Raw genomic sequence first — 27,993 nt, forward strand, 5'->3', positions numbered from 1 at the left:
ATCCTTTCAGGATGATGACATGAGGTAGGAATAAATACATTAATTAGTGGAGTAGGGTGGTGTTCATTTTATTTTATATAATTTTGAAATTAGTGAGTGTAGTGTTAGATAGTAGGGTATTTATTACATTTTATCTAGCAAGCAAAGTGTGAGGGAGTTGTACTCCAGTCTAGTAGGTGGCGGTAATGCAATAAATTGGATGCCAACTGCCGTTAAACCTCAAAGAAGAAAAATATGAAGAAGAAGAAGAAGAAGTACACTTACCGTGCTATACAGGAAATAGCTACTGTCGTCATCTCCGGTTAGTGGTAATGTTGTACGAGGTCTCTTTCTGAAAGGTTTGTCATATTTCTTAGTGATCGGGAAATAAAAACGTGAATGAATTAATACTACCCTATATATGATTACTTTTAAAACTGATTCGAGGAAATACGCCGTATTGTACTCAAAGCCATTGTACTCACAGTTGCTAATCTGCTAGCATTCTTCACAACAGCATTAGCCTGTTAGCTAGATAGATTCTTGCAAAAGCTACACTAGGTAGTAAAATATAGCTAAGACTCAACTACCGCTATTTAGGTAGCTAACGTAGATACGCATGCCAAGTTTTTGATGGCCACTTTGCAAGTTTAGGTGCACATAATTCTAACATCGGAAACTGTATAGCTTGCAAGTTAGCTAGCGGGACATTCTGGCCTTAATTTAATTGACATTTACAAATCTACATTTATTCGCCAACAATTGTAAGAAATCAACACAAATTATTTGTAGTTGGATACCAGATCGTCGTTAGCTTCAGTAACATTGGCCAAATTTAACCTCGAGTTGGTGACACAATGACAAAACCCCAGTGTTGTTGACAAGGGGAGATAATCAGTCTTGTCATCAACGCTAAATGTCTATATTGAGTCCATCGTCAGCTGATGAATTATGTTAACGAAATGTACAATTTATCAGTTTTGTGTCCTAAAACAGCTGTCACACTTAGGTTGCATAAGCAGCAATGATGTCTGGCACCGGGGGAGGGAAGCGAGCCTCAGGTGGGGACAGCCCCCCTGGTCCACCTGAGAAAAAGAGTAAAAAAGAGGAGAAGACCACCACCACTCTCATTGAGCCAATACGCATTGGGGGAGTGTCCTCTACGGTTAGTCACTATTTTTGGCCTCCGCATCTTGGTCTTGTCTATAATGAAGTATATTATCCCTCCTACATGGTTATCATCTTCATTATCATGTATTTCACATCTGCAGGAGGAAATGGACATGAAAGTGATCCAGTTTAAGAATAAGAAGCTGAGTGAGCGTCTGGAGCAGAGGCAGACAATGGAGGACGAGCTGCGAGAGAAGATCGAGAAGCTGGAAAAGCGACAAGCCACTGATGATACCACACTGCTCATTGTGAATCGTTACTGGTCCCAGGTACGTACATTCCACAATCGTTTGCTCCCTTGAAGTATCTCCCTTGTGTCCAAACTTTTGACTTGTACTGTATGCTTAACCTAAAATGTAACCCCCACACATACTGAATTACCCTTTCTTTGACTTCCAGTTGGAAGAAAATGTTCACGTCCTGCGCCTACGCATTGACCCCACGGTGGTCCCAGCACCGCCTGCTATGCCGGTCTCTGCCCCTACCCCAATAGAAGAGGACGGTATGATGATCCCACCACCCCCTCCTCCAGCAACAGAACACGAGGAGACGCAGCCTCCCCCACCTGATGTTATGGAGAAAGCTCCTGAACCACAGCAGGACTCGACCACAGGTAAAGATGATCCCTGCTCTCTCGCTCGCTCAACCTTTCTCTATGCATATCTAGCTCTGATCTGCAGTAATGATACCTCCAAGTCCGTTGCTTTGCCACCTGTAATAACTGATGAGGTATGGAAACGTAACAAAGCAGTACACCTTTCTAGCACTTATGCCACATTTAATATTTTCAACCACATCCTAAGTCCTCCCGTCCATTTTTACTTATCACCATGATCTGTAGCACCTCCGCCCACTACTTCCCTCAGTGAGAGTGCCAAGGCCTTCCTCTCCATTCTGGACAACAGCAGTGAGGAGGAGCTCAGCCTGCAGCTGCAGGACAGGATGCAGTTTAGCAAAGAGGCCGCTGCTTGCATGGTCTGCGTCTTCGATAGGTTGCACAGCCGCATCGACGGCCTATGCACCCAGATCCAGTCCGCAGGTAACTATTCAGACTCACTCATGACTAGGGACAATATGTTTTTTCACTTTGTTGTTGTAGAAGCATTTGGGTTCTAAATGTGGCATAAATATGTTGAGGATTTCCCTACTGTGACATTCACAGTTGAGTAACCCTAGTAACTGTGTTGTCTTTGTCAGTGTGTGAGGACGACGGCCAGGAAGAGCTGCTCCGTCTGAATCGCACTCTGCTGGAGGAGAATAGCAGACTGCAAGACCTGGCTTCCTCCCTGCAGGGCAGACACCACAAGATGTCTATGGAGGTACTTTGCCTCACCCTATAATGGTGGGTGGGTGGGTGAATTGGGAATGCCCACATCTCCATGGTGTGTCCTCTCACGCTTTTGTATCCTCAAATTGAATGTCTGCCATTTCTCATCGGTGGTAATAAATAAATGGCGATTGCATAAATTCATCCAGTCAATTTCTTAATCAAATGTTCTCTCATCTGTACTTCTCTTGTTCAGTACAATGAGCTTGTGGATAAGGTGACGAGCTCGGAGACCAAGGTGTCTGAGATGGAGACTGCTGTGGAGGATCTGCAGTGGGACATCGAGAAGCTCCGTAAAAGGGAACAGAAGCTCAACAAGCATCTAGCTGAAGCACTTGAGCAGGTTTGTTTAATTTGTGTGCGTGGGTGGGTGTGTATACTTTGTGTGTGTATAGTCCTGTATCTCATCATTGCTGATGGCACTCTCCATTATGCATATATGGCCAGCGATAAGGCATCAGAGCATGCCAGCCATTGAATCGCAGCTGTGTGTGTTTATCTATGTCCTGCTGTATGCACATGGGTAAAATCATGTTTTGATATTGTATAGTCTAAATGAAGACTGTAACCACATTTTATATTACTATTGTAATATTTCTAGGTTAGTGTCTGAACTAATGTATGGGCCAAGTTCACTAAACACCTCTTATGATTATTCTGCCCAGTTGAACTCGGGCTACTACACCACTGGCAGCTCAGGGGGGCTACCCGGAGGCCAGATCACTCTCAATATACAGAAGGTGAGTGCAGACATGTCACTTTTGTCCAGCCATATTCTTGAGCTTCTCTTCAGTCTTGTTTTGATACATTGTTGTATTCCAACCCAGTCATCTGGAGTTGAATTGGTGCCAAAAGTGATAATAATTTAACTTCATACTGTCATTATTATGTCTGTTAGTTTGAGAGCCTGAATGCAGAGTTGGAGCAAAACCAGGAGCTGGCCAACAACCGCATGGCGGAACTGGAGAAACTACAGCAGGAGCTCCAAGAGGCTGTGAGGGAGAGTGAGAAGCTCAAGGTACAGAATTCGTCTCCTCTGAGGGAATACAAGACTAAACTCACCGCAATACTCTGTCTGCTTAACAAAGGATATGCTCACTATTTAGACAGTCTTGATGAGTCAGGTGTCAAGTCAAGTAAGACAATAATTGTAGAATGTATAAACAATAACTTGTGTTTGTCATTATGATCATTGAATCTATACTCTGTATGTAATATCATTGAATGTATTTACTTTTCTGTTTGCTCTATCCCAAATTGATTGCATTTATATAGTTTTTCAGCAGGTCCCAAGGCATCTTACAGTGTATGAGGGGGGTAACTCACTCACTTAACTCCTTTTCAGTTGGACCTGAAAAATATTCCAGAGGATGTGGTGAAGGAGACCGCGGACTACAAGTGCCTGCAGTCCCAGTTCTCACTGCTGTACAACGAGTCTCTCGGGGTGAAGACCCAGCTGGACGAGGCCCGGGCCCTGCTCCTCACCGCCAAGAACGCCCACCTCAGACAGATAGAGCATATGGAGGTCAGAAGCACTAATTTAGCAGATAGGTTTTACTTGCAGTCATTGTGAACTTGGTTGTACCTCCCTTAGTTCAATGCACTGGTTGTCGCTTTGGATAAGAAACTGACAAATGAATTAAGTGTAGGAGGGAGCCACTGATTTAAAATCAACATTTCAGCATATCAGACCCGTTTTTTTTCATATATGCTTTAACTGCGCTTGATTGAGCCTGTCTGGGGTACCAGATGGATGGGTTTTGACCTTTTGGGACTATTCCATTGGATACATTGTGCTTGATTGAGCCTGTCTGGGGTACCAGATGGATGGGTTTTGACCTTTTGGGACTATTCCATTGGTTACATTGTGCTTGATTGAGCTTGCCTGGCACATCTAAAGTATTTGATAGAGAACTAATACTACTTGAACCCAGGTCTGGCACGTATATCATGAATACAAAAAGGAATATATGTGGTTGGAAAGGTAATGCCGTGGCAACCGTGAAAGTGGATTACATCACAAATGATTAAAAAAATGGCCAACACTAGTAGTCATGGTGTCAGAGATTGGTGTGATGTCGCTGTTTGACAGCCGTCAACAAAGGTTGGTGTTGTTCGTTATCTTTTCAGAGTGACGAGCTGTCACTACAGAAGAAACTCCGCACTGAGGTCATCCAGCTGGAAGACACGCTGGCCCAGGTGCGCAAGGAGTATGAAATGCTGCGTATCGAGTTTGAGCAGAACCTGGCGGCCAACGAGCAAGCAGGTAACGTATCATCTCCACAACACCTCCCACTCCCTAGGCTTGTTTCTATCACTGAAGGTTTCTCATAAAAAGCTCATGTTTTTCTGTGAGATGTTTGAATGAACTATTTTCAGTGATCTTATGTACTTAGTAATATATGCATGTCTTGTTTATTTAATCATTTTCTGTAACCAAGGATGTGGACTGTGTGTTTGGGAGGAATGTATCCTATCCTGTTATCACTATCCATATTGCTCACAAGTTTAGTGCACCAGACAATAGTTGGACAAAACACTGCGACGGCGCTGACTGAAAACGCATGGTCCTTATCTTATCGACACCTCTGTCCCTTTTGATCTTTCCCTTAGGCCCAATCAACAGAGAGATGCGACACCTCATCAGCAGCCTCCAGAACCACAACCACCAGCTGAAAGGTGACGTGCAGCGTTACAAGCGGAAGCTCCGAGAAACACAGATGGAGATTAATAAGGTAGGCAACTGATCCTGCACTTTCTTCTGCTCCCTAAGAATATTTCATCAATATGCGTAGTTCATAGATAGAGCCATAGGACCTGACCGGGTCAAACTCTGGACCCTTATTATAGGTTAACTACAGCCTGGAGTTTGCCCTGGTGAGGTGGTTAGGTCATGGTTCAACAAAACTTGAGATGCACAATATTTGGATAATAATTCAGGATAAACATGAGACTTGAATCATGATATTTGGTACGACAATGTGATAAATGCGATCGATGTCCCAAAACCATTTCCTGTCCCTTTGTCAGTTGCGGTGCCAGAGTGGTGACACTGGGCTTCTGTCGTTGGAGGAGCCGGTGAGCGACAGCCTGGAGGTGAAGAAAGAAGAGGATGAAGACCAAGAAGAGGAGGAGGAGAGGAGGAGGGAGCTGGAGAGACAGCGGTCCCGGGAGAGAGAGAGGGAGGCCGAGAGGGAGCGAGAGAGGGAGCGAGAAAGGGAGCGACAGCGCAGCGAAGAGTTGAAGAGAAAAGATTCGGACACACTGAAGATGCTGAGGGCTGAACTTAAGTATGTTTCGTTTTTGGTCACAGAACACACAACTCATATTTTATATAGAATTAAGGGTACTGTCATATAGTAGAGGACTTCACTCATTGTCATATTCTGGAGTTAGGTAGTGCTTACCCTTCTAAGGTTCATTCTTCTTTCCCCTCAGGAAAGCCCAGGAGTCTCAGAAGGAGATGAAGCTACTTTTGGACATGTATAAATCAGCTCCCAAAGAGCAGCGAGACAAAGTGCAGCTTATGGCAGCAGAGCGCAAGTCTAAAGCCGAGGTTTGTCCAACTATGCTCTTTGACTTCTTCAAATTCCAACCTGAACTGTAGGTTATCATTGAAAGTCAATTCATGAGATGGTTAGTGTTATCTGAAGCTTCCCCCCCCACTACAAGCTGAAGTAGTGTCTCAGTCCGTGTGTTATACCTAAATCCACCCTCTGTCCCAGGTGGATGAGTTGCGGGTGCGGGTTCGAGAGCTGGAGGAGAGGGAGAGGAAGGAGAGCAAGAAGCTGGCTGATGAGGACGCTCTCAGGAAGATACGCGTGGCAGAGGAGACGATCGATCACCTACAGAAGAAGCTCACGGCCACCAAACAGGTACTGTATTTCCACTACACATTCAAACCTTCTGCAGAGGTGCTGAATATGCTCTATCACAATTGCGGTGGGTTTGCCTTGGCTTTGTCATTTCCTTGTTTCTTTTGACCGGGGATTTCAATGGAATAAGTGAGGTATCGCAATAGGGGTTGACGGGGTTTCAAATTGGTAGGATTATGCAAGCAGTGTGCTTGGCGGCGTTGTGCTCTCGACCTTCACCTCTGAGTCTGTACGAGAGTTGCGGCGATGGGACAAGACTGTAACTACCAATTTGGATATCATGAAAAATGGGTAAAAAGTAATAAAACAAATAAACTCAGCAAAAAAAAGAAACGTCCTCTCACTGTAAACTGCATTTATTTTCAGCAAACTTAACATGTGTAAATATTTGTATGAACATAACATGATTCAACAACTGAGCCATAAACTGAACAAGTTCAGAAATTGAATAATGTGTTCCTGAACAAAGGGGGGGGTCAAAATCAAAAATAAGTCAGTATCTGGTGTGGCCACCAGCTACATTAAGCACTGCAGTGCATCTCCTCCTCATGGACTGCACCAGATTTGCCAGTTCTTGCTGTGAGATGTTATCCCACTCTACCAAGGCACCTGCAAGTTCCTGGACATTTCTGGGGGGAATGGCCCTAGCCTTCACCCTCCGATGCAACAGGTCCCAGACCTGCTCAATGGGATTGAGATCAAATCAAATGTATTTATATAGCCCTTCGTACATCAGCTGATATCTCAAAGTGCTGTACAGAAACCCAGCCTAAAACCCCAAACAGCAAGCAATGCAGGTGTAGAAGCACGGTGGCTAGGAAAAACTCCCTAGAAAGGCCAAAACCTAGGAAGAAACCTAGAGAGGAACCAGGCTATGTGGGGTGGCCAGTCCTCTTCTGGCTGTGCCAGGTGGCGATTATAACAGAACATGGCCAAGATGTTCATAAATGACCAGCTTGGTCCAATAATAATAAGGCAGAACAGTTGAAACTGGAGCAGTAGCACGGCCAGGTGGACTGGGGACAGCAAAGAGTCATCATGTCAGGTAGTCCTAGGGCTCAGGTCCTCCGAAAGAGAGAATTAGAGAGAGCACACTTAAATTCACACAGGACACCGAATAGGACAGGAGAAGTACTCCAGATATAACAAACTGACCCTAGCCCCCTGACACAAACTACTGCAGCATAAATACTGGAGGCTGAGACAGGAGGGGTCAGTGGACACTGTGGCCCCATCCGAGGACACCCCCAGACAGGGCCAAACAGGAAGAATATAACCCCACCCACTTTGCCAAAGCACAGCCCCCACACCACTAGAGGGATATCTTCAACCACCAACTTACCATCCTGAGACAAGGCCGAGTATAGCCCACAAAGATCACAACCCAAGGGGGGGCGCCAACCCATTTTTTAATTTTTTATTTTTTTATTTCACCTTTATTTAACCAGGTAGGCTAGTTGAGAACAAGTTCTCATTTGCAACTGCGACCTGGCCAAGATAAAGCATAGCAGTGTGAACAGACAACACAGAGTTACACATGGAGTAAACAATTAACAAGTCAGTAACACAGTAGAAAAAAAGGGGAGTCTATATACATTGTGTGCAAAAGGCATGAGGAGGTAGGCGAATAATTACAATTTTGCAGATTAACACTGGAGTGATAAATGATCAGATGGTCATGTACAGGTAGAGATATTGGTGTGCAAAAGAGCAGAAAAGTAAATAAATAACAGTATGGGGATGAGGTAGGTAAAAATGGGTGGGCTGTTAACCGATAGACTATGTACAGCTGCAGCGCTCGGTTAGCTGCTCAGATAGCAGATGTTTGAAGTTGGTGAGGGAGATAAGTCTCCAACTTCAGCGATTTTTGCAATTCGTTCCAGTCACAGGCAGCAGAGAACTGGAACGAAAGGCGGCCAAATGAGGTGTTGGCTTTAGGGATGATCAGTGAGATACACCTGCTGGAGCGCGTGCTATGGGTCGGTGTTGCCATCGTGACCAGTGAACTGAGATAAGGCGGAGCTTTACCTAGCATGGACTTGTAGATGACCTGGAGCCAGTGGGTCTGGCGACGAATATGTAGCGAGGGCCAGCCGACTAGAGCATACAAGTCGCAGTGGTGGGTGGTATAAGGTGCTTTAGTGACAAAACGGATGGCACTGTGATAAACTGCATCCAGTTTGCTGAGTAGAGTGTTGGAAGCAATTTTGTAGATGACATCGCCGAAGTCTAGGATCGGTAGGATAGTCAGTTTTACTAGGGTAAGTTTGGCGGCGTGAGTGAAGGAGGCTTTGTTGCGGAATAGAAAGCCGACTCTTGATTTGATTTTCGATTGGAGATGTTTGATATGAGCCTGGAAGGAGAGTTTGCAGTCTAGCCAGACACCTAGGTACTTATAGATGTCCACATATTCAAGGTCGGAACCATCCAGGGTGGTGATGCTGGTCAGGCATGCGGGTGCAGGCATCGAACGGTTGAAAAGCATGCATTTGGTTTTACTAGCGTTTAAGAGCAGTTGGAGGCCACGGAAGGAGTGTTGTATGGCATTGAAGCTCGTTTGGAGGTTAGATAGCACAGTGTCCAAGGACGGGCCGGAAGTATATAGAATGGTGTCGTCTGTGTAGAGGTGGATCAGGGAATCGCCCGCAGCAAGAGCAACATCATTGATATATACAGAGAAAAGAGTCGGCCCGAGGATTGAACCCTGTGGCACCCCCATAGAGACTGCCAGAGGACCGGACAGCATACCCTCCGATTTGACACACTGAACTCTGTCTGCAAAGTAATTGGTGAACCAGGCAAGGCAGTCATCCGAAAAACCGAGGCTATCGAGTCTGCCGATGAGAATATGGTGATTGACAGAGTCGAAAGCCTTGGCAAGGTCGATGAAGACGGCTGCACAGTACTGTCTTTTATCGATGGCGGTTATGATATCGTTTAGTACCTTGAGCGTGGCTGAGGTGCACCCGTGACCGGTTCGGAAACCAGATTGCACAGCGGAGAAGGTACGGCGGGATTCGAGATGCTCAGTGACCTGTTTGTTGACTTGGCTTTCGAAGACCTTAGATAGGCAGGGCAGGATGGATATAGGTCTGTAACAGTTTGGGTCCAGGGTGTCTCCCCTTTCGAAGAGGGGGATGACTGCGGCAGCTTTCCAATCCTTGGGGATCTCAGACGATATGAAAGAGAGGTTGAACAGGCTGGTAATAGGGGTTGCGACAATGGCGGCGGATAGTTTCAGAAATAGAGGGTCCAGATTGTCAAGCCCAGCTAATTTGTACGGGTCCAGGTTTTGCAGCTCTTTCAGAACATCTGCTATCTGGATTTGGGTAAAGGAGAACCTGGAGAGGCTTGAGCGAGTAGCTGCGGGGGGGGGGGCGGAGCTGTTGGCCGAGGTTGGAGTAGCCAGGCGGAAGGCATGGCCAGCCGTTGAGAAATGCTTGTTGAAGTTTTCGATAATCATGGATTTATCGGTGGTGACCGTGTTACCTAGCCTCAGTGCAGTGGGCAGCTGGGAGGAGGTGCTCTTGTTCTCCATGGACTTCAGTGTCCCAGAACGTTTTGGAGTTGGAGCTACAGGCTGCAAACTTCTGCCTGAAGAAGCTGGCCTTAGCTTTCCTGACTGACTGCGTGTATTGGTTCCTGACTTCCCTGAACAGTTGCATATCGCGGGGACTATTCGATGCTATTGCAGTCCGCCACAGGATATTTTTGTGCTGGTCGAGGGCAGTCAGGTCTGGAGTGAACCAAGGGCTATATCTGTTCTTAGTTCTGCATTTTTTGAACGGAGCATGCTTATCTAAAATGGTGAGGAAGTTACTTTTAAAGAATGACCAGGCATCCTCAACTAACGGGATGAGGTCAATGTCCTTCCAGGATACCCGGGCCAGGTCGATTAGAAAGGCCTGCTCACAGAAGTGTTTTAGGGAGCGTTTGACAGTGATGAGGGGTGGTCGTTTGACTGCGGCTCCGTAGCGGATACAGGCAATGAGGCAGTGATCGCTGAGATCCTGGTTGAAGACAGCGGAGGTGTATTTGGAGGGCCAGTTGGTCAGGATGACGTCTATAAGGGTGCCCTTGTTTACAGATTTAGGGTTGTACCTGGTGGGTTCCTTGATGATTTGTGTGAGATTGAGGGCATCTAGCTTAAATTGTAGGACTGCCGGGGTGTTAAGCATATCCCAGTTTAGGTCACCGAACAGAACGAACTCTGAAGCTAGATGGGGGGCGATCAATTCACAAATGGTGTCCAGGGCACAGCTGGGAGCTGAGGGGGGTCGGTAGCAGGCGGCAACAGTGAGAGACTTATTTCTGGAGAGAGTAATTTTCAAAATTAGTAGTTCGAACTGTTTGGGTATGGACCTGGAAAGTATGACATTACTTTGCAGGCTATCTCTGCAGTAGACTGCAACTCCTCCCCGTTTGGCAGTTCTATCTTGACGGAAGATGTTATAGTTGGGTATGGAAATCTCTGAATTTTTGGTGGCCTTCCTGAGCCAGGATTCAGACACAGCAAGGACATCAGGGTTAGCAGAGTGTGCTAAAGCAGTGAGTAAAACAAACTTAGGGAGGAGGCTTCTGATGTTGACATGCATGAAACCAAGGCTTTTTCGATCACAGAAGTCAACAAATGAGGGTGCCTGGGGACATGCAGGGCCTGGGTTTACCTCCCCATCACCCGCGGAACAGAGGAGGAGTAGAATGAGGGTGCGGCTAAAGGCTATCAAAACTGGTCGCCTAGAGCGTTGGGGACAGAGAATAAAAGGAGCAGATTTCTGGGCATGGTAGAATATATTCAGGGCATAATGTGCAGACGGGTATGGTGGGGTGCGGGTACAGCGGAGGTAAGCCCAGGCACTGGGTGATGATGAGAGAGGTTGTATCACTGGACGTGCTGGTTGTAATGGGTGAGGTCACTGCATGTGTGGGAGGTGGGACAAAGGAGGTATCAGGGGTATGAAGAGTGGAACTAGGGGCTCCATTGTAAACTAAAACAATGATAACTAACCTGAACAACAGTATACAAGGCATATTGACATTTGAGAGAGACATACAGCGAGGCATACAGTAATCACAGGTGTTGAATTGGGAGAGCTAGCTAAAACAGTAGGTGAGACAACAACAGCTAATCAGCTAGCACAACAACAGCAGGTAAAATGGCGTTGACTAGGCAGGGAGGGTCGGATTAACTACACACAGAGCCTGAGTGCGGCTGGGGCCGACAGATAAAACATAAACAAGCAGAATGGAGTACCGTGATTAATGGACAGTCCAGCATGCATCAGCTATGTAGCCAAGTGATCAGTGTCCAGGGGGCAGCGGTGGATGGGGCAGGGAAGCTGGACTGGCGAGTATTATCCAGGTTAAAAAAAACTGGCTGGCTGTGCAGAAGGTAAAAGGTAAAAGCCGCTAGCAGTGGCTAACAATGACTAAATAGCTTGTAGCTAGTTAGCTGGTTAGCTTCTGGAGGTTCTTGAGTGTGTTCTAAAAATTTAATAATAGCGATTCCGTATCACATTGGGTGAGGCAGGTTACCGGAAGGTATGAACAAAATAAAAATCGAAAAGAGTTTGAAAGTAAATATGGGTCCAGTGAGTGTTTGGGACGCGGCGATTCAGACGATTAGCAGGCCTGTGCTAACAAACTAACAGTTAGTAGGCCGGGGCTAAACAAGGTAGCAGTTAGCGGACCCGGGCTAAACAAGCTAGCAGTTAGCAGGCCGAATTAGCAAGCAAGGAGATAGCAAGGGCTAGAAAGTTAGCCTTTGGGGGGCGTCTCGATGGGGTGAGTCTGTTTATGCCTCTTCATGCGGTGACATCGATAGACCAGTCGTGGGTCCGGATATTGTAGCCCAGGAGTATGCTTCGGTGGTAGCCCAGGAGCTCTGGCCGGGCTAGCTTCAAGCTAAGTGGGTGGAAACGCTAGCCAGGAGTAATCATCCGGGGGTTGCTGTTAGCTAGTTGTGAAGATCCAGCTGAAAATGTTCCGTTTGCGGTGGGAATCCGGGGATAAAAAAAATAATAGGTCTGTTATGCTCTGGTTAGAGTCGCGTTGTTCGAACTGGCGAGAGATTTCCGAGCTAAAGGTTAGCTGATGACCGGTTAGCTGAAGACCGCTAGCAATGGTTTGCTGACTGATAGCTGGTAGTTAACTGGCTAGCTTCAGTTGAGGGGTTCCGGATCCGAAGTAAATATAAATACTTTCGGGAAAAAAAGCTACATTGGGTGAGGCGGGTTGCAGGAGAGTATTTAGAAGTTGAGGTTTAGCAAAATGTTTTAAAAGATAAGAGAAGAAAAATATGTAAAAAAAAACGAAAAACTATATATATATACAAGGGACACGACACAACAACACGTCTGACTGCTACGCCATCTTGGAAATGTGTGACAGGAAGATCACATCAGTGACTCAACCCACTCAGGTGACGCACCCCTCCCAGGGACGGTATGAAAGAGCCCCAGTAAGCCAGTGACTCAGCCCCTGTAATAGGGTTAGAGGCAGAGAATCCCAGTGGAAAGAGGGGAACCGGCCAGGCAGAGACAGCAAGGGCGGTTCGTTGCTCCAGAGCCTTTCCGTTCACCTTCCCACTCCTGGGCCAGACTACACTCAATCATATGACCCACTGAAGAGATGAGTCTTCAGTAAAGACTTAAAGGTTGAGACCGAGTTTGCGTCTCTTACATGGGTAGGCAGACCGTTCCATAAAAATGGAGCACTATAGGAGAAAGCCCTGCCTCCAGCTGTTTGCTTAGAAATTCTAGGGACAATTAGGAGGCCTGCGTCTTGTGACCGTAGCATACGTGTAGGTATGTACGGCAGGACCAAATCCGAGAGAGGGGTAGGAGCAGGAAACCTTGAAATCAGCCCTTGCCTTGACAGGAAGCCAGTGTAGGGAGGCTAGCACTGGAGTAATATGATCAAATTTTTTGGTTCTAGTCAGGATTCTAGCAGCCGTATTTAGCACTAACTGAGATCCGGGCTCTTCACTGGCCATGGCAGAACACTGACATTCCTGTCTTGGAGGAAATCACACACAGAACGAGCAGCACGGCTGGTGGCATTGTCATGCTGGAGGGTCATGTCAGGATGAGCCCGCAAGAAGGGTACCACATGAGGGAGGAGGATGTGTTCTCCTGTAACGCACAGCGTTGAGATTGCCTGCAAAGACAACAAGCTCAGTCCGATGATGCTGTAACACACCGCCCCAGATCATGACAGACCCTCCACCTCCAAATCGATCCCGCTCCAGAGTACAGGCCTCAGTGTAACGCTCATTCCTTCGACGATAAACGCGAATCCGACCATCTGTCGGCATTGCAGAAGGCATACTCGGTGCATTGTCTTCTACCTCAACATTCTCAAAAATGGAACTAGCCAAATCCACCACATCTCCTAGCTTGCGAGATTGTGCCCTCGTTAACACACAAGCAGGAAAAACATGTGGAAATGCTTGAACCAATTTCTCATCTGTAGTTCTGATTTCTGGATTGTCTACTACCTCTAACACAGGAGTGACGTTACCACCAGCAATATCATTCCCTAGTAGCAATGTGACTCCTTTTACTGGGAGTGTAGACACTACACCAACACGGAAACGTCCTGATACCAAGTCTGACACTAAGTGGACCCAGTGTAAAGGTACAGGTACGGTTTTTGTCTCTATCCCCTGTAATATGACATGTGAGCCACAATACGTTTCAGGAGACCAGGGTAAAGCATCAGTAATGATTACTGACTGCGCCGCCCCAGTGTCTCGTAAGATTTGTATGGACTTTTGATCAGCTTGTTCTCCTGTTAAGGAAACACAACCGGTAGAGATAAACGGAGCATAGACAGGATCCGGTTTCTCAAATGCTGAATCAGTAACTCGATCCAATGGACGATCCAAAGACTTGACTAAACCCAAACTTTTCATTTTTGGGGATGGTGACTGGGACTGTTGCGGTTTATTTTTCAAAACTGGGCAGTCCACAATCACGTGACAGTAAAAACATTCACGGATTTCATGAAAAGGCTTAGGGTTGTCAGAGGAAAAGCGACCTGAACGAGGAACTGATGACGTAATCGTCCGGCCTTCAAAACGAGGTGCACCAAAGACAGTCTTGTGTGTCAAAGCGTACTCATCTGCCAACACTGCTGCTTGGGCCAATGTCATCACTTTTATTTAAATGAACTACAATTCTATCTGGGAGGTTGCTTTTAAAGTCTTCCAACAGCATCAATTCAATTCCTTAATATCAGCAAAGGTGTTAGCTTTGCTGGCTGAACACCAGCGACTAAACAGAGACTCTTTGTCCCTAGCAAATTCAACAAATGTACGGTGAGATGTTTTTTTGTGGTTTCTGAAGCGCTGTCTATAAGCTTCAGGCACCAACTCATAAGCCCGCAACACGGTAGTTTTAACTGTATCGTAGTGTAAACTGTCTTCCAGGGAGAGAGCAGCTACTACTTCCTGGGCTTTCCCAGACAATTTACATTGTAACAGGAGCGGCCAAACCTCGAGTGGCCAATGCAGCGCAGCGGCCACACGCTCAAACGCAGAGAAATAAGAATCAACTTCCGACTCTCGGAATGGAGGGACTAAAGCTATGTTTTTACTCACATCGAAGTGGGTTTGATGATGAGCAGCTTGTGGAGTCGCACTGGAGCCAGCATCTAGCTCCAGTTGTCGGATCCTCACCTCCTTGTCAGCTTCTATTCTCCTAATTTCAAGTTCAAAATTAATCTGTCTCTCTTTATCTTTTTGCTCCATTTCTAACCGAGCCAGCCTCACCTTCAGCCTAGCAGTCCCATCTGAACGACCCGAAGCAGAAGATAAAGGATCGAATCGGGGCAATGTAAAGGGGGTACGAGGAACCCCTTCCTCCGCCCTGTCCTCCGACTTGGCAACGGAAGGTCTACCTGTCTCCTCTCCTTGCAATGAGAGAATCCGTTCTCTCACTAAACCTTCCCTGACTAGTACCAAAAGCTCAGCCTTTAGGGCTTTCTCAGGGAAAACAAATCCATAATGGTCAGCTATAGCTATAAGGTCTACTTTACGAAACCTCACTAAACAATCAATAGAGGGCGCTTCAAAAAACTTGGAGATGGCTGATGCAGCCATCTTATACAATGCAGTCTCCTGAACACACTAACTAAACAAGTCATCCAAACTCACAACCTACCATCACACCTCAATCACTAACCACAGAGAGCTCAGAGCAGCAGGGTCCGGTGGGTTTAATGGAAAAATCCCGGATGAGCCCCCATTATGTTACGCACGCCTCGATGAAGAGGGAACGCAACACCCTGCTACAACTAAACTCTCTGTGAAGTGAAAGAGGTATGGACTGTAGGTGCGAGTAATGATGACAACAGGCAGAATGTGGTACCGTTTACAAGGACTTTATTCCTTTACACGGTAATATGGGGAAAAGGGGCTGGACGGAACCAAAGCAAAGAAAGTAAATCTCAAAGCCCCCCCTCTCCTATCTTACCTGCCTACCCACTACTTACCTAATTTAGCACCACCTGGTGCCCTAACCAAAATACAGGGGGTGGTCCGCCCAGGTCTTACCTAGTGTGCCTAGACAGTGAATATACTACGGGTATATGTATGCCCACGGGCCTCTTGCCTAAGCACTCCCAAGGTGCCTTCCCCTTCCCCCCTGGGAACAAATGAGACAGAATATTAAACAATTTCACAAACAAACTAAGAAACAAAGGACATCAAATAAGCTCTATCTGAGCAACAAACTCACAAAACATACCAACTTCCCAGCAATGAACTCCCAGCAAGATCAACCTCTAGCAAAAACTCTCTATCACAAACAATCGCTCTGCAATGACCTCCCAGCAAAAATCTCTATCACAAACAATCGCTCTGCAATGACCTCCCAGCAAAAATCTCTCTAGCAAAAATCTCTCTGTAATGACCTCCCAGCCAATCTCTCTCACATTCAATCTCTCTAGCAAAATCTCTGCAATGACCTCCCAACAAAATCTCTCTCTCCTGAACAGAACACTGGCTTTTATATAGCTTCAGATTGAATGGGTAATTGGAGACAGCTGTGTCTTGACGAGGGGGCGGGGTCAGCTCTCCAATTAGCCCTGGAGTCGACCAATCAGCTGCTTGAGGGATTTCAGGAAGCCATTTCCTGAAATAAACACATGCAAATACACAAAGTACAACACAAACTGGGGAACGTAACAAGCAGTGCCTGGTTTTCTCCAGAGATAGTGCTTTGTGTTCAGGGCAGATAGTTACATTTGTCTCATCAGACCACTGAGATCATAAGTATTTCTGTATTTCACATGCCTTTCTGCAAACTCCAGGTGTGCTGTCATGTGCCTTTTTCTCAGGAGTGGCTTCCATATCGCCACTCTCCCATAAAGCCCATATTGGTGAAGTGCCTTAGAGACTGTTGTCCTTCTGGTAGGTTCTCCGATCTCAGCCAAGAGGCTTCATTGGTTTCTTGGTCACCTCCCTGACCAAGGTCCTTCTTGCTCAGTTTGGTCGGTAGGTCAGCTCTAGGCAGAGTCTGGGTAGTTCCATATATATTTTTTTAAATTTCCCATTGCTGGAGACCACTGCGCTCTTGGAAACTTTCAAGACTAGAAATTGTTTTTATACGCTTTTCCAGATATGCCTTATCACAATTCTCTCTCTGAGATCTACAGACAGTTCCTTTGACTTCATGATAGAGTTTCTGCTCTGACATGCACTGTCAGCTGTGGGACCTTCTATAGACAGGTGTGTGTGTCTTTCTAAATAATGTCCAAACAATTGAATTGGCCACAGGTGGACTCCAGTCAAGTTGTAGTGACGTTTCTAGGATGATCAAAGGAAATTGGATGCATCTGAGCTCAATTTGGAGTGTCATAGCAGAGCGGTGTAGATACTTACAGTGGGGCAAAAAAGTATTTAGTCAGCCACCAATTGTGCAAGTTCTCCCACTTAAAAAGATGAGAGGCCTGTAATTTTCATCATAGGTACACTTCAACTATGACAGACAAAATGATAAATAAAATTGCCACAATTGGTGGCTGACTAAATACTTTTTTGCCCCACTGTATGTAAATGAGATTTCTGTATTTAATTTTCAATACATTTGCAAAAGTTTCTTCAAACATGTTTTCACTTTGTCATTATGGGGCATTCTGTGTAGATGGGTGTGAGAAATTAATTTTCAATTCAGGCTGTAACAACAATGTGGATACTTTGAAGGCACTGTATATTTAGGATTTGTACAGTTCGATTTTTAGCCTAAGACAATGTTTGTTCAAGTGTTATAAAGAATGTTATAGGCTAAATAGTATTTTTATCTGATTGTTCGTTTTTATTTAAATGCACAGTTTAAGTTATTGAAAACACAGAATCATCATTCATTTATTTTTCATTCCAGCTTATTGAATGTGCTGCTGTGGGATATTATGCCCAATTGCCTGTTGAGCAATTCAATGACATTAATAAACACTTTGACAATATTAGTTTAACTTGTGAAAGTAAATGTTTAGTGCAACTTTTATGGATAGTAGCCTATGGTGTAGGCCTATATTATTGGCTGCTTGGTTTGCAAGGGGGGATTTTCCAACAGCACAATTTATTTTGCCTACACTTTAGTCAAGTAACGCAGAAACCTATCTTGCTATTGTTTGTTCTCATTATTACTATACTGTTTTTATTGAGGCTAACACAATGCCGCAGATGTCTCAAGTTTTGAAGGAGCATGCAATTGGCATGCTGACTACAGGAATGTCTACCAGAGCAGTTGCCAGAGAATTGAATGTTCATTTCTCTAACATAAGCCAGCTCCAACGTCGTTTTAGAGAATTTGGCATTACGTCCAACCGTCCTCACAACTGCAGACCATGTGTAACCACACCAGCCCAGGACCTCCACATCCGGCTTCTTCAACTGTGGGATCATCAGAGACCAGCTAGCCGGACAGCTGATATATCTGTGGGTTTGCACAACCATCTCGGGGAAGCTTGTCGGACGACATACCTTAATACATATGGTAGTTAAACTATTAACATAATGCAAGAGAACAACAGATTGTAGAAAGAGCGGATAGCACCAAAGCAGCGCAAAATGTCACAGGGCCTAACATGTTTTTTCCCCCTCTCCAATGTCGGATGATCATGGGCCTTTTGCCGCTAACAATTAGTTGTCTGGCTTATTGTTTTAAAATCTTGATTTCCCCTTTCTCCACAATCTTCATTCGAATCTGTGGGTTTGCACAACTGAAGAATTTCTGCACAAATTTGTGCAGAAATTCTTCGGTTGTGCAAACCCACAGATTCATCAGCTGTCCGGGTGGCTGGTCTCAGACGATCCCGCAGGTGAGGAAGCCGGATGTGGAGGTCCTGGTCCAGGGTTTTGAGCTGACTGCAGTTCGGAGACATAACCGACTTCAGTGGGCAAATGCTCACCTTCGATGGCCACTGGCACGCTGGAGAAGTATGCTCTTCACGGATTTCACCGGGCAGACGTGAGGGCGAGTGGTTTTCTGATGTCAATGTTGTTAAGAGTGCCCCATGGTGGCAGTGGGGTTATTATATGGGCGGGCATAAGCTACAGACAATGAACACGATTGCATATTATCTATGGCAATTTGAATGCACAAGATCCTGAGGCCCATTGTCATGCGAGTGATCTGCCGCCATCACTTCATGTTTCGGCACAATAATGCATGGCTCCATGTTGCAAGGAGTTGTACACAATTCCTGGAACCTGAAAATGTCATCTCTTCCATGGCCTGCATACTCACCAGACATGTCACCCATTGAGCATGTTTGGGTTGCTCTGGATTGACGTGTACGACAGCGTGTTCCAGTTCCCGCCAATGTTCAGCAACTTCGCACAAAGTTCCACAGGCCACAATCAATAGCCTGATCAACTATATGCGAAGGACATGTGTTGCGCTGCATGAGGCGAATGGTGGTCACACCAGATACTGACTGGTTTTCTGATCCACGCCCCTACCTTTATTTTAAGGCATCTGTGACCTACAGATGCATATCTGTATTCCCAGTCATGTGAAATCCATAGATGAGGGCATAATGAATGTATTTCAATTGACTGATTTCCTTATATGAAATTTAACTCAGTAAAATATTTGAAATGGTTGTATGTTGCGTTTTATATTTTTGTTCAGTGTAGTTAAAATGACTGTGTGAGATGCGTTCAGGTACAGTGCATTCGGAAAGTATTCAGGCCCCTTGACTTTTTCTAAATGTTGCTACATTTTACAACCTTATTCTAAAATTGTAATAAAATTGTAATTTATTTTCATCAATCTACACATAATACCCCATACATACAATACAAAGCAAAAACCGGTTTTTAGAAATGTTTGCAAATGTATTAAAAGTTTTAAAAAATACCATATTTACATAAGTATTCAGACCCTTTGCTATGAGACTCGAAATTGAGCTCCGGTGCATCCTGTTTCCATTGATCATCCTTGATGTTTCTACAACTTTATTGGAGTCCACCAGTGGTAAATTCAATTGATTGGACATGATTTGTAAAGACGCACACCTGTCTATATAACGTCCAACAGTTGACAGTGCATGTCGGAGCAAAAACCAAGCCACGAGGTCGAAGGAATTTTCCATAGAACTCCGAGACAGGATCATGTCGAGGCACGGATCTGGGAAAGGGTACCAAAACAATTCTGCAGCATTGAAGGTCCCCAAGAACACAGTGGTTTCCATCATTCTTAATTGGAAGAAGTTTGGAACCACCAAGACTCTTTGGCCGCCCGGCCAAACTGAGCAATCCGGGGAGAAGGGCCTTGGTCAGGGAGGTGACCTAAGAACCCGATGGTCACTCTGACAGAGCTCCAGAGTTCCTCTGTGGAGATGGAAGAACCTTTCAGAAGTACAACCATCTCTGCAGCACTCCCATCAGTTCACCTTCCAAAAAGACAACGACCCTAAAGCAAACGGCCAAGACAATGCCACAGTGGCTTCGGGACAAATCTCTGAATGTCCTCGAGTGGTCCAGCCAGAGCCTGGATTTGAACCCGATCGAACATCTCTGGAGAGACCTGAAAATATCTGTGCAGCGGACTCTCCCCATCCAACCTGACAGAGCTTGAGAGGATCTGCAGAGAAGAATGGGAGAAATACAAATACAGGTGTGCCAAGCTTGTAGGGTCATATCCAAGAACACTTGAGGCTCTAATCTCTGCTAAAGGTGCTTCAATAAAGTACTGATTAAAGGGTCTGAACAACTATGTAATTGTGATATTAGTAAGACTAATGGTGCCAGAGGAGATGGCAGCCGTTTTACGGGCTCCTAACCGATTGTGTGTTTGCGTTATTTGTAACTTATTATGTACATAATGTTTCTACCACCATCTCTTATGACCAAAAAAGAGCTTCTGAATATCAGAACAGCAATCACTCGCCTCTTACTGGACAAAGATTTTTTTCTTTAACGAGTCGGACGCGAAGGATTTTCTTCAGACACCTGACAAGGACCAAATCCCTGGCATTCACATGAATAAGAGACAGAGATATAGGGGACGTGGGTCGGTGTGCCTTGTAAGAATCCGACGGCGAGTGGGTAACCCGCCTCCACCTTCAGTACTATTAGCCAACGTGCAATCATTGGATGATAAACTCGATGAGCTACGATGAAGACTCATCGAAGACCTTCAGCAACGGGACGTTAACTCTAATATCTTATGTTTTACCGAGTCGTGGCTGAACATGGGTAACATACAGCTGGCTGTGTTGTCCGTGCATCGGCAAGATAGAACAGCTGCCTCCGGTAAGACGAGGGGTGGCTGTCTGTGTCTATTTGTCAACATAGGTTTCATCTATATTTTTCGTAGCTGTCAATTTTCCACCACAAACCAATGCTGGAACTAAGACCGCACTCAACGAGCTGTATAAGGCCATAAGTAAACAAGAAAATGCTCAGCCAGAGGCGGTGCTGATAGTGGCCGGGGACTTTAATGGGGCGGCAGGTAGCCTAGTGGTTAGAGCGTTTGTTCTTAACTAATTTGCCTAGTTAAATCAAATAAAAAATCATTCAGGGAAACTTAAATCTGTTTTACCTCATTTCTACCAGCATGTTATATGTGCAACTAGAGGGGAAAAAACAGAAGCGTGCAAAGCTTTCCCTCGCCCTCCATTTGGCAAATCTGACCATAACTCTATCGTCCTGATTCCTGCTTACAAGCAAAAACTAAAGCAGGAAGTACCAGTGACTCACTCAATAGGGAAGTGGTCAGATGATGAAGCTACAGGACTTTTTGCTAGCACAAATTGGAATATGTTCTGCGATTCTTCCAATGGCATTGAGGAGTACACCACATCAGTCACTGGCTTCATCCGTACTGAGCTAAAGGGTTTGAGACTAAGAGACTAACCCGGACGCTTATAAGAAATCCCGCTTTGCTCTCCGACGAACCATCAAACAGGCAAAGCGTCAGTACAGGACTAAGATAGAATCCTACTACACCGGCTACGACACTCATCGGATGTTGCAGGGCTTGCAAACTATTACGGATTACAAAGGGAAGCACAGCCACGAGCTGCCCAGTGACACGAGCCTACCAGACAAGCTCAATTACCTCTATGCGCGCTTCGAGGCAAGCAACACTGAATGCATGAGAGCACCAGTTGTTCCGTACTACTGTGTGATCACGCTCTACGCAGCCGATGTGAGTAAGACCTTTAAACAGGTCAACATTCACAAGGTCGCAGGCCCAGACGGATTACCAGGACGTGTACTCGGAGCATGCGCTGACCAACTGGCAGGTGTCTTCAATGACATTTTCAACCTCTCCCTGACCGACTCTGTAATACCTACATATTTCAAGCAGACCACCATAGTCCCTGTGCCCAAGAAAGCAAAGGTAACCTGCCTAAATGACTACTGCCCCGTAGCACTCACGTCGGTAGCCATGAAGTGCTTTGAAAGGCTGGTCATGGCTCACATCAACACCATCATCCCGAAAACCCTAGACCCACTCCAATTCGCATAACGCCCCAAAAGATCCACAGATGACACAATCGCTATTGCACTCCACACTGCCCTTTCCCACCTGGACAAAATCAACACATCGTGAGAATAGTGTTCAACACTATAGTGTCCTCAAAGCTCATCACTAAGTTAAGGACCCTAGAACTAAACACCTTCCTCTGCAACTGGATCCTGGACTTCCTGATGGGCCGACCCCCAGCTGGTAAGGGTAGGTAACAAAACATCTGCCACGTTGATCCTCAACATGGGGGCCCCTCAGGGGTGCGTGCTCACCCCTCCTGTAACACCATCATTAAGTTTGCAGACAACACAACAGTGGTAGGCCTGATCACCGACAATGATGAGACAGCCTATAGGGAGGAGGTCAGAGACAGATCCGCTCCCTCAACGTGAAGTAGGGCCGAGCATGCCCCCATTCTCATCAACAGGGCTGTAGTGGAGCAGGTTCAGAGCTTCAATTTCCTTGGTGTCCACCAACGAACTATCATGGTCCAAACACACCAAGACAGTCGTGAAGAGGGCACAACAATGCCTATTCCCTCTCAGGAGACTTTGCAACAAATTCTAAAAGACAGTTTTTGCTTTGTCATTATGGGTTATTGCATGTAGATTGAGGGTAGAAACTATTTAATCCATTATAGAATAAGGCTGTGACGTAACAAAATGTGGAACAAGTCAAGGGGTCTGAATACGTTCCCGAATGCACTGTAAATAACACTGATCTAATGTGTTTTCATCTGGCATATTGTAACAGGTGTCTGTCTCTCTCTATTAAGGAGATTTAACCTCAATGACATGAAACTACATAACTAACAGTTAAATTAAAAAACAAATTCCAACTCTATTCCAACCTCCCACCCCCCCGTGCCTCTCCATTGTGTCCAGGAGGAGGAGGCCCTACTGAGTGAGATGGACGTGACGGGCCAGGCCTTTGAGGACATGCAGGAGCAGAACAGCCGGCTGATGCAGCAGCTGAGGGAGAAGGATGACGCCAACTTCAAGCTGATGTCGGAACGCATCAAATCCAACCAGATCTACAAGCTGCTGAGGGAGGAGAAGGAGGAGCTGGCCGACCAGGTGCTAACCTTCAAGACCCAGGTGAGAGGGACTGTGGAGGATGGACTCGCTTCGTGTGTTTATTTCCAGGGCAACTTGCAAAGCAGATTTATAACAGGTGCTCAACTTATTTGGCAAGGGAAACTTTTTTTTTTAATGAAAACCTTGGCCCAAAAAATATCTCGGGCCATATTGGCTATTCGCTATTGAAATGAAATAAAAATACACATTTGACAATAGTCCGCATAATACTTGTGTTTCTGAGCCAATGAGGAAGAGGTCTGATTGGTTCCCTTTGCTGTCTGTCACAGGTGGAAGCTCAGCTATTGGTTGTACAGAAGCTGGAGGAGAAGGAGGGCATCCTCCAGAGCTCACTGGCCACTCTGGAGAAAGAGTTAGGAGTCCGCACACAAGCACTAGAACTAAACAAGAGGAAGGTAGGAAAGCAATACCTCTAATACTACTAAGATACTTTTAAACTCTCCTTCTTCCACAGTTACCTTACCAATACTGCTTTTACTATTTATGCTGTAATACCATAGTTACTAATACGAGCAATTACTAATACGAGCAATTGTATTGCTGGTCACTCTTCTTGTAACGTTCTGTTGGGAGTATCTCTGAGTGTTTCTTGTCCCGCCATGTCCCCAGGCGGTGGAGGCAGCCCAGCTGGCTGAAGACCTGAAGGTGCAGCTGGAACACACCCAGTCCAAGCTGAGAGAGATCCAGGTTTCTGTGTCCGAGAACCGCACCGCCAGAGAGAGGGAGTTGGGCAACCTCAAAAGAGCACAGGTACACACAACTACTGACAAGTCTGTCCTTTCTAGATATTTATCCTTTATTTAACCACTCCCATTGAGATGAGCATATATTTTTCGAGGGAGCCCTGATATGTTAATTTGTCAAACCCCTAAAAGTCTTCAGCGAATACAGTGGGAGAGAAAATTAGAGCGTGTGAATGTTAACAGTAGGTTTAATATGGTCGTGAAGAGGGCACGACAACGACTATTCCCCCTCAGAAGACAGAAGATTTGGCATGGGTCCTCAGATCCTCAAAAAGTTATGCAGCTGCATAACTGGTCGCATCCCCGCCTGGTATGGCACTACAGAGGGTAGTGCGTACGCCCCAGTACATGACTGGGGCCAAGCTTCCTGCCACCCGAGACCTCTATACCAGGCGGTGTCAGAGGAAGGCCGTAACAATTGACAGACTCCAGCCACCCCAGTCAGACTGTTTTCTCTACTAGCGGCACTAAGTCTAGGTCCAAAAGGTTTTATAACAGCTTCTACCCCCAAGCCATAAGACTGCTGAACAACTAATAATATTTTTATTTACGCTGCTGCTACTCCTATGTACATATTACCTCAATTACCTTGACTAAACTGTACATTGTCACTGTACATTGTCTTGGCACTCCCTGTATATAGGCTCGTTATTGTTATTTTATTGTTACTACTTAATTTTTTTCCTTTCGTTTATTTAGTAAATATTTTCTCAACTCTTATTTTTCTTACAACTCCATTATTGGTTAAGGGCTTGTAGTAAGCAATTTGGCGAATGTGTCATAACATTTTGATTTGACTGTCTAACTTCTAGGAGGACCTGTCCAGGCTACGACGAAAGCTGGAGAAGCAGAAGAAAGTGGAGGTGTACACTGATGCTGACGAGATCCTGCAGGAGGAGATTAACCAGTACAAGGTGAAAAAAATCTACTTTGCGTATCTTGATGGACTAGCCTTGCTTTTGTTTTATCAATTGCATGTGATGGTACATGTGAGAAGGTTCACATATTGTCTATTGTGGTACACTTTCTATCCAAATGGACTCTGTATTTTCTCTCATCCACGCCCTTCAGGCGAAGCTGCGTTGTCCGTGCTGCAACACCCGCGACAAGGAGACCGTGCTCACCAAGTGCTTCCACGTGTTCTGCTACGAGTGTCTGAAGACGCGCTACGACACCCGACAGAGGAAGTGCCCCAAATGTAACTGTGCCTTCGGGGCCAACGACTTCCACCGCATCTACATCACCTAACTCCGTTACACGGAGAGGAGAAGAAGAAGACAACGGTGAACAGAGCCTAAAGGAGAGGAAGGGGGGAAAATGGTGTGGTTGGAGAGGTGTCTGGAGAGTTTTGTTTTTTTCTCGGTTTTAATCGCTCCTTTTGGAAAGACTTTCTTAAATTGCATCATTGCCGATTGGTGCTAGTGACCAAACAGAGCGTTGTGAGTGATTGCGATGTACGGTAGGTAGGTGGTGATAAGAACAGATGTGCTCATGCTCCCATATAAAGGTATTACTACTTCTGTTTTTTCTGGCCAATCTTAGTCTGTCAGATCTTGCCCATGTGGAACTCTTAACATTTAACTGAGCTCATTTTTAAACTATTAATCACCTTGTAAAAGTGAACTGGGAAGTTGTCATGGTGCTGTATGATTTGGAGACAGACTTACCCAGAATCATCCTTAAGAATACCTGTCTGTGCTTGTTTTGGATATTCAAAGAAAAGACCATTCTCAAGAACTGAGATTCCATTACTGGACATGTATCTAGTTCAGTTGCTATGTTGAGTTGTGTACATTACGACTCCATTCAGTTGAAATTGAGTTTCTTTCATTATCGTAACAATCACGTTATGCACCTGTGCAGAGATTTCACCAGATAATACTATTGTCGATACCTAGGAATCATTTGACTTAAAGTTGGCAGTTTACTTTGACTTTGCCTGTGGCTAGCAGATCGAGTGCCTCAGTCACACGCAACATCTGCAGGTTTTAGTGCTTCGTTACTGATGACATTTCAGTGGAAGAGTCAGCTCACGAGTGTCATTCTAAGTGGGCCATCCCATCCAGCTCTTTCAAGACAACTTAAAGATTACTGGAACATTTAAAGGAGCTATATGTAATAATTTGCATTGTCATTTCAGAAAACGTCCTTAATATATCTACAGTAATAGTATAATAATAATAACAATTTTTGGCCCCACACAAAATTCCATTCTAATGGTGCAGACTTCTTGACCGGGCCATCAAAGGGCAAGCGTCAAACATGTAGAAATCACTCAGCTCCAGTCAATTGGACAATGAGATTTGCTGGCTCCAGTCAATTGGACAATGAGATTTGCTGGCTCCAGTCAATTGGACAATGAGATTTGCTGGCCCCAGTCAATTGGACAATGAGATTTGCTGGCTCCAGTCAATTGGACAATGAGATTTGCTGGCTCCAGTCAATTGGACAATGAGATTTGCTGGCTCCAGTCAATTGGACAATGAGATTTGCTGGCTCCAGTCAATTGGACAATGAGATTTGCTGGCTCCAGTCAATTGGACAATGAGATTTGCTGGCCCCAGTCAATTGGACAATGAGATTTGCTGGCCCCAGTCAATTGGACAATGAGATTTGCTGGCCCCAGTCAATTGGACAATGAGATTTGCTGGCTCCAGTCAATTGGACAATGAGATTTGCTGGCCCCAGTCAATTGGACAATGAGATTTGCTGGCCCCAGTCAATTTGACAACTAGAGACGGTCCGTTGTTGAATTGTCACATATACAGTCTCTCCATATATCTTACAACCATATTCTGCCTTAATGGAATCTCTGAACCCCCTTTTCCTCAGTTCTGATGATGCTAGCCATTTAATGAGAGCTTGGTGATGTGTTTGACGTTAGCACCTGTGCGAACCAAAATCATAACTGGCCTCAAAATACCACCGCGAGACTCTTGTGATCTAAAGTCAATGGCAAAAAAAACATCATGCATCTGTTCAAAATAAGACTTCTAGAATGTTTAGATGAAATGTTTGAGTTTTGTGACTCGGGATATTTGGATTGGTATTAATAAGTGGATAGTGTGGGCTCTGTGTTATGAACATACATGTCATAGACAAAGAAGCAGTTCTCATTCAGAACATAGTGATCATTTTGTATTTCACAGAGTGTAGATTTTGTGAGTTTTCCTAGTAAAAACATAGACTTGCGCATCATGAGTTGACTGTTGAATACATTTAGTCATTATGGGGTTTTCTGACCTGGGAGTTGAACAATGGGAAAACATTTGATCTTGCTAAAACAAAGTGATGTGAGTGGTAATAGCCGGCTTTTAGTAATAAAAAATAAACAGTAAAGCCGATTTTAAATCAAATTTGCACCGGCAAATTGTCCAGAAGGGAATAAAATCCAATTGCAAAATAATGCTTTTTAGCCTATTCACTGATGGAAATACATTCGACTGGTCATGCTTATCGGTATATGGGTTGATTTGCATAATTTAGGGTAATGCATCTTATTTATAACATGCGCACAGCATACAGATACAAGGCCTTTGGGCGGATAATCTGCCAGTCTGTGCTTTATAATCCCAATAATTGCGCAACAATTCTAAATGTAATTGTATGTTAATAGTTGTGGCCATAATTAAAATTAGCCAATTTTGTTTTTTTCTGAACTGGAAATTGAAGCGCACTCGCCATTCAAATGCATTGGCAATGGAAGGCAGGCTTGAGCTTCAAAGTAGCCTTGGCAAAATCTTACCATGTCCGTGGAGGCAATTATTTTTATAAAGATTCCGTATGCCATTGAAATAAGTATTTCTCTCGTTTTTT

The 27,993-nt window shown here is 45.1% G+C and overlaps 1 protein-coding gene across 2 annotated transcripts; it reads left to right on the top strand.

Annotated features, from left to right (window-relative positions):
* Positions 1-253: 253 nt before the first annotated feature.
* LOC139376429 (E3 ubiquitin-protein ligase BRE1B-like) lies at positions 254-27,972 on the top strand. 2 transcript variants are annotated; one of them, XM_071119025.1, is made up of 20 exons: positions 254-338; positions 989-1,144; positions 1,251-1,418; positions 1,549-1,762; positions 1,991-2,188; positions 2,347-2,468; positions 2,673-2,819; positions 3,142-3,216; positions 3,375-3,494; positions 3,822-4,001; positions 4,607-4,742; positions 5,090-5,211; positions 5,507-5,766; positions 5,915-6,032; positions 6,202-6,351; positions 23,222-23,434; positions 23,704-23,829; positions 24,044-24,184; positions 24,990-25,091; positions 25,249-27,972. In XM_071119025.1, the coding sequence occupies exons 2-20, from the start codon at positions 1,004-1,006 to the stop codon at positions 25,423-25,425; spliced, it is 2,910 nt and encodes a 969-aa protein (XP_070975126.1). In that variant the 5' UTR covers positions 254-338; positions 989-1,003; the 3' UTR covers positions 25,426-27,972. The 2 variants fall into 2 exon arrangements, with proteins under 2 accessions (XP_070975126.1, XP_070975127.1); XM_071119026.1 differs by having other exon boundaries at positions 280-338; positions 976-1,144.
* Positions 27,973-27,993: the final 21 nt, after the last annotated feature.

The sequence above is a fragment of the Oncorhynchus clarkii genome, chromosome 20, assembly GCF_045791955.1.
Source record: "Oncorhynchus clarkii lewisi isolate Uvic-CL-2024 chromosome 20, UVic_Ocla_1.0, whole genome shotgun sequence".
Classification (NCBI taxonomy): Eukaryota; Metazoa; Chordata; class Actinopteri; order Salmoniformes; family Salmonidae; genus Oncorhynchus; species Oncorhynchus clarkii.

Bases quoted from the DNA above. Each gene is read 5' to 3' on its own strand.
- LOC139376429 (XM_071119025.1), top strand. From the start codon at position 1,004: ATGATGTCTGGCACCGGGGGAGGGAAGCGAGCCTCAGGTGGGGACAGC. The intron at 4,743-5,089 runs GTAACGTATCAT...TCTTTCCCTTAG, and splicing joins GGCGGCCAACGAGCAAGCAG to GCCCAATCAACAGAGAGATG. The intron at 23,830-24,043 runs GTAGGAAAGCAA...CCATGTCCCCAG, and splicing joins TAGAACTAAACAAGAGGAAG to GCGGTGGAGGCAGCCCAGCT.